The sequence below is a fragment of the Octopus sinensis genome, unplaced genomic scaffold (genome assembly GCF_006345805.1).
Source record: "Octopus sinensis unplaced genomic scaffold, ASM634580v1 Contig18747, whole genome shotgun sequence".
NCBI lineage: Eukaryota > Metazoa > Mollusca > Cephalopoda > Octopoda > Octopodidae > Octopus > Octopus sinensis.
Window position 1 is genome coordinate 83,784 of NW_021835994.1, and position 6,965 is coordinate 90,748.

Consider the following 6,965-nt stretch of genomic DNA (forward strand, 5'->3'; position numbering starts at 1 on the left):
AATGAAGGCATATATCCAGACATACAATTCCATCATTTCTTAACTTCACCTATATCGGATTTGTAAATATAAATGCACTTTTAAATCTCCAAACTTTATTAACCCACCCCGAAGGGCTAAAAAAACAAAAAGCTCCACAAGCGCATCGAACTATTTGATCTCGCCATATAAATAAAGCAAGCAAATAATCTCCAATAAAGTAAGATAGATGAAATTATTAACCAAAATTATCAAACTATTGACTAGCACACTCTACAGTTTCTCCCTGACTAGCCTGCTGACGTCTTCTACGACTACTCGACTTGGGATCATACAACTCCGACTTGAGAACTTGCCCATCATCACAGTAACCATAGTCCGGCCGAGGAGGCAAAATGTCCCCAATCACTTTCAAATTCTCTCCAGTATACTCATTCTGAGGAAAAGTGACGAGAAATATAATAATGAGCTGTCCCTTCACCCTTCCATCCGATCCTCGCATTGGCATCCCCTCATTAGCCACAGAACGGTACGTTTCATTACCAATAACAGTTCCAGGAGGGTTGCTTATTAACAACTTCCTCTGATCCAAAGTCTGAATTATCCTCTTAAACCCGCATAAACTCTCAGCGAGTGTAATCTCCATTTTAATAATCAAATCCATGTCTTTTCTTATAAACGTGGAGTGTTCTTTCAGTTCCAACTCAATTATCAAATCACCGGCTCCACAGCCCGATTCACGTGATTTCCTTTCCCAGAAAACACCAGTCGCTTGTTTGACTTCATTCCCGGCTCAATTCTGACTCGAACCAACTCCTTAAGCACCACAATCTTCTTTCCGTTACATTTCCTGCACCGATTGCTTATAAACTCGCCCTCTCCGTCACATTCCGTGCACCGACGTTGAATTTTCTGGTAAAATCCCGGCTGTATTTGCACTGTCTGATTCATCACCCCATGTCCCTTGCAATATCCACACGTTTCTACGTTTTTCCCACCACAGCCTTAAAGTTTACTCAAAAATATTAACCTCCGCATTCTTCACACAAAACTTTCCGTGGAAGCTGTAAATTCCGTGTTTTTCCGGCGTAAAGTTCTTCCAGAGTTACCGTGAGGATATGGACAATGTTCTGCTCTCTAGAAATGTAAGATAATAGTTTGAGTACGTTCGGGGATCTGTTTTCTGGCCGGTAAAAAACGAGTTAAAAATATCCATAGGATTGGCAAACCCGTGGCCTCCTCCGCCTCCGGATTTAATTCCTTCTTCCCCGTATTTGTCGTATATTTCACGTTTTTCGGGGTTGATTAGCGTTTCGTAGGCGTTGGAAATTTCTTTGAACTATTTTGAGTGGATAAATAATGGTTTTATACTTTTTCACCACCTTCTGGGTTTTTGTCCGGGTGATATTTGAGAGCCAGTTTTCGGTAGGATTTCTTAAGTTCTGATTCACTACAGCCTGGTTGGACGCCGAGGATATCGTAGAATTTAGTTTCTTTGACCATCAGCAAGCACACGACGAGCACGAAACTATGGAATGATCTAGAAGCGAGAATTATTTTAATTAGGTAAGATGTAATTAAAAATAGTTTTTAATCAAATTATAATTAAGATTTAATTATTAAAGTCCAGTTAAACACCGATGCAGCTGTACTAACTGACAAGTTTGACTGCCTCGCATGTCGTGACAGAATTGCACAAATCTCCTCACAAAATAATGAACTAAAATAGTTCATTTGTTGTTCCTTGCGAACTGCTGAATTCTACTTTTAATTGAACATGCAGGGATCTTTGCTAAGAACAGCACAAGATCAGATGGGATAACCATTTTTTCTTTTAAAGGGGAAAGTTTCTATAGAGGAAATTGTAAATTTGAAGTTCATAATAGAAAAATTGACTTGAAAATGGTATAGTCTATAACGTCACGTGCGTAATCGGCTGATTTGTGATGAGGGTTACCGGCGACCCATCTGAATACCGGTATTTAGTTGAATATTTTTTTCTGGTTATCCGGCAATAACCATTTTCTTGTTTACTTTAAAATTCACATTAACAAAGAAATTTTGATTAAAACTCATTATTTCGTCCATTCTCGACATTTCTTTTGTGACAATTCCAGCTCTTAAGTATCATTTTCACAAATATGAAACCTTATTTTTAAAATGAAAAGATGGACTATTGATATTGAACCCCCCAATACGCCCAGATGTTCCTGAAAACTACAACTGATTGAGAAATAAGTGTAAGAAGTTTTACTTAAATAGATGTTAGGCATCTATAATTATTTATTACAACGAAACATGGCTAAACCAGCGTCTAAGTATTCCGAATCTCTCCCTATACCGACAGTTTCTCCAATACCAATTATTTACAGTATTTTTCAATATAAATTAAACCTCTTTATTATTCAGGCGAAAGCAACTTAAAATCCATTGACTTTGATAATTTAAACCGTCCAATGGGTGGTTAGATTTCCTGAAGTCACGCTATTTTATTGAAGCTTATTCCATTTGTGATAACAAGGCAAATGCTAATCGTCTATTGTTGACGATTCGATTACACAAATTTCTATTGCGGAGGGTATCACAATAAGGACATATAATTAATAATTCGGATTAGTATAAATAGAAACAAAAATGTGCGGGGTTCAGTTATGATTGCCCTATTTGTACTCTTGTTTCGGATTAGTTCGAGAGGTGTTTTGATTTGATATTTATGCAAAGGATGCTATTCGCTGAACAATGGTATAGATAAAATTGTCAACGATCGTCTGCAGTACTACAAATACTTGTATGAGGGATGCACATTGATTTATGGCCCGCGAGAAATAAATGTTTGGGATATCAAATCAGATGAAAATCTGGAATCAGCAGGTTTATTAATCGATAGGTCTACTTTGAAGGTCACACACTAAGTACTTGTATACCAAGTAACCGCAAATAAATTTAAGGTTTTCGAACCTCAAAATTATCAATGGACGTAATTTATTTTGAAGGAATGGGTTATTTATATACAAATCGAATATCGAGAATTTTGAGATGAACAGTCTTTAACAAATTAATGATGTAAATATTTTTATTTCAAACGTGGAGGGATTTAAAATTCTTTCGGCAATAACATTTGACAAATTCACTGTCAACAAAAAGTATTAGATGGTTGATACTCAATTTCGAGTTACAAGTAATAAAATATGTAATATTTAAGAACCAAAATGCCCTGCTAATTGTCCTTATTATGAAGGGAACCTCAGATTCTGGTCAGAAACTGAATTTCAAAAATGTATTGGGATTTTGGATCAATTTACTAACACATAATTGAACGATAATAAGTAATCCATTTTATTGCAAAAACAGAGACAGTGACATAAATTTTTGACGTCCGATACAACAAGACGGCTGCTCTAGGCAGTCGAACTCTTCTGAGGAAACGTCTATTTTCTGTCTAAAGACAAGCTAAGCGTTTACCGGTCCCGATTAGATCGGTCACTTGAGATCGTCTCCGGAAAGACCGAATAGATTTCACAATGACCTGTCGTATCTCTGGTCTCCGCCCGGACCTTGTGGGTTAAGCCTGTAAGCTAGCCGGATTTTTTCGCATTTCCTGTTTACTCGAAATCTCTCGAGTAGATACGCTTCCATCCTGTACAGCAAACTGGGTAGGATGGCTTTCGCTCTTTTTTTCTTGATATTAAGACAGTAACCCGGGTTAGCGTCAATTGTGTGTATGCAGTTGGGGCAGTCAATTTCAGTTAGGGGCCCGGGACTCTGATCTGGTGACTTTTTTGTTGATTCGCAGGTAAGCGGATTTGTCCATTGCTAGCGAGAGCCGCTTACTGGCGCACCACTCCTTTATCATCTCAATGTAGTTGGCAAGCCTTCTTTCTGAAGTCTTTGCGTCCTTTGAGGTGTCTAGGACGAGGACGTTTTCGCATATAGGAGCAAAGTTTTCCGGAAGTCAGAGGCAAAAGGAAACTGCTCATTCGAGATGTCTAAGCATAGAAGAGATAAAATTTCTTTGAATTCCATTGCTATCAAGGTTGAGGATTGACTGTAAGGAAACAGCCACTGCAGCACCGTCCCGAGCGTAAACCCTACTACTGTGTGAGCAGTACGTTCTGCTCTTCAGCCAGGAAATCGAGGCGTTTTGCCATGACTTTTTCCATTAATCTTGAGATGGTTGGGATTAAGCTTCTGGGACTGTAGCTAATAGTTAGATTCGTCGGCTTCTCAGGCTTCTTGATCATCCGGACCTCGAGACCTCGATGAATAAAAATTTTTTAATAGAGATTAATTACTTTGGAGTTTGACACAACAAATTTTGAGAGTAAGTCAAAGGCAAAAGAATTTAAAAATACAAAGATATCTTATAACCCCAAAATAATCGAACCAGTTTTTACTGACAGTACAACGATTCGCAGTCAGTTGTGCGCATTCGAAGTTTTAGATTTGAAATTTTATAAAAAGCCAATTCCAGGCAAAATGAATGTGATCGTTCCATGTTTATGTCAAATTCTTAAATGAAACTTCCAATTTTTAAAAACCTTTGAGTTATTAAATTCCGATTTCACTATCATGTAAAAGCCAACTGCTATTACGAAACGTGTGGCTATTATAGGTCGTTGATATCAAAAAATGATGGTGGTGGACGTCTTGTTTAAGTGAGCCACAGTTTGAGCAGTTCGAGGTTTTACAAAGATCATGTTTGAGAGAGTCAAAGACTAGCAAAAAGAAGGGGACATCAACTAATTAATCTACAAGTATCTATCAAATTTGATTCCAATTTATTTAAATTTAATTAAATAGTCATAAATAAGATTTGTTAGTTACAATGTGCTATAAAACTAGTCGGAATATACACACAACACGACCTCTTAACTTCAACCCCTTTTTATGGCCCGTCGTAAGTCGAATACTAAAACTTGGAGCTGTTTACCTCGGGAGGTAATTATTACGATCCACTTTTCCTCAAGAATAGGCAGGAGGAAGGTTCTTTCTAAACGAAACGTGATTTTCCCTTTAATTCGTCGGCATAAACTGCCTATTTTATGTTCCACATGTACTCTACTGGGTTTTGTCGTTACAAACCCAATTCTCAGGGACATACTGCTACTTCCACGTGGAAAGCACTCCAATAACTCAAAGAATCCGTTTTATGGGGGTCACTCGACAGCAAAGTAATGCTATTTCCCAACATGTCACTCAAATTGTACTATTTTACTCCATATACACAGTTTTTGGACAAATACAAAGACAGAATCACAGAAAAGGGTAGAAAAATAAACCAAATCCAACAAATATTGCAAAATATAGTCACAAAGAACAGTTCACTAATATCCTGTGAGGTCCCCCGAGTGACTGTAGTCGAGGACTCCTCGATAAACTCATTTGTGATCTCTGTAGCAGGTCCTTGTACCTAATTCTAGTCCGATCGAATATTCATCCACAGCGGAACTCTGTCAGTTTATAATTCGAAGCAAATCGCCTTCATTTTAGCCCACGAATTGGCACATATTGTACTCTCTCATCCGGTTGTTGTCAGTGGCTGACCCTCAGATGGAGAAACTCAACTCTGCCCAGTTGTTTGACGTTATTCTCATTTTGGGGTTGGCTGTGATTTGGTTTGTCGTCCCTCATGACGGAATTGCCTTTGTTTCTTCTCTGTTTTACAGTAAATTGCACAATGTCTGGTTGGTTTGATTGTTTTAGATTATTCTGAATCTTCCATATTCACGAAAACTGGAGAAAGAGGCGGATTTTGTGGCATTGCTTCTTTTAGTTGGGGTAGATTGGATGAGTTGATTATTCCTAGGCAGGACATGATGTACGTGATGTAAGAGGGCTGTTTGATTCGATGGAGGATCCCATTCCTGAATATCTCTCTTCCCACCCGTCTTCCATTACGAGAGGGGACAACATTGAAAAAGCTATTCCAAAGGTGTTTAAGAGTTTGTTTATTTAGGTGATGTCTCTTGTTGGACAACCTCAATCTTATACTAAAAGAGATTCCGATTGGCAAGACATGTTTTATCACTTATTTTTATAAATTGTTACTAAAATAAAATTATTCTTCAAATCTGAAAACTTTTGTTTGGTGTTTATGAATATTAAAATTAGATTATTCCTGCAAGTCGACGAGTAAAATGAAAGATTTTATGATTGTTATATGTTAGACAAACGTGCAGATTTTCCAATATATTTTTAGTATTCTACAACGAAAAACGAGATTAGAAACCAATTTGATTTATTAATAGAACATTAATTCCAAAAAATGTAATTTACCAAAATGTTTGTTTATACTCAATTAAGGCTGTAAAAGATTCTTCAGGAAATCAATCTTATTAAATACTGAGCCTCCTACTGGTCTTCGATTAAATTTCGAAAATTCCATATGAGGACAGCCATTGAAATAATAAGTCATTTGCCCACAGAAAATAATATTTTTATTGTGAGTTATTATGTGTTCATACTTTACATAATGCAAGACAGTTCATTTCTCAAATGAATTTTCTATTCAACAAAGAACTTGATACAACCTAAGTAGATGTTCAATTCAAAACTTAAGAGTTCATGCCCCTTGCTTTTGGCGTGGTAAGTAATGAGGCCGAGATGTTGTTGCAATTGCTCGGGAGAAAATCGCCTTAAGGACGAATGACTTTACGGGGTGAGCTGGCTCTTCGGTCTCTATTCAATGCTGGAACTGCTTCTCAATCCGCAGGGACCTGCCCTCCCTAAATGGGACGCTTTCCGTCGCTCCGGGAAAGACCGACTGGCTTCAACGTTGAAGGAAACCCGACGGACTTGAAAGCCCTTTTGACGACCTTACTCAATTGACTGTGGCGAGAAAATCAACTAACACTCATATTGCAGGATAGGGCACATTTAACAAGTAAAGTCCTATAGTTTAAAATATCAAGAAACGCCTTCTTTCGAAGAAAAATAAGTGCAACCCTGCCACTATCCATACAAAATAAACTAAAAATGTCAGAATG

General features: G+C 37.5%; 2 protein-coding genes across 2 annotated transcripts; one reads left to right on the forward strand and one right to left on the reverse strand.

Annotated features, from left to right (window-relative positions):
• Window positions 1-235: 235 nt before the first annotated feature.
• LOC115231649 (dnaJ homolog subfamily A member 4-like) lies at window positions 236-625 on the reverse strand. Its single transcript, XM_029801623.1, has one exon. The coding sequence runs from the start codon at window positions 623-625 to the stop codon at window positions 236-238; it is 390 nt and encodes a 129-aa protein (XP_029657483.1).
• Window positions 626-3,961: 3,336 nt separating this feature from the next.
• On the forward strand, window positions 3,962-5,935 carry LOC115231650. Its single transcript, XM_029801624.1, has 3 exons — window positions 3,962-4,012; window positions 5,400-5,510; window positions 5,786-5,935. Exons 1-3 carry the CDS (start codon window positions 3,962-3,964, stop codon window positions 5,933-5,935), a joined length of 312 nt encoding a protein of 103 aa, XP_029657484.1.
• Window positions 5,936-6,965: the final 1,030 nt, after the last annotated feature.

Excerpts from the sequence above, each read along its gene's own strand:
- LOC115231649 (XM_029801623.1), bottom strand. The coding sequence starts at position 625 with ATGGAGATTACACTCGCTGAGAGTTTATGCGGGTTTAAGAGGATAATT.
- LOC115231650 (XM_029801624.1), top strand. The coding sequence starts at position 3,962 with ATGTCTAAGCATAGAAGAGATAAAATTTCTTTGAATTCCATTGCTATC. Across the intron at positions 4,013-5,399 it reads TGAATTCCATTGCTATCAAG|TCCGATCGAATATTCATCCA; the intron begins GTTGAGGATTGA and ends ACCTAATTCTAG. Across the intron at positions 5,511-5,785 it reads TACTCTCTCATCCGGTTGTT|GCAGGACATGATGTACGTGA; the intron begins GTCAGTGGCTGA and ends GATTATTCCTAG.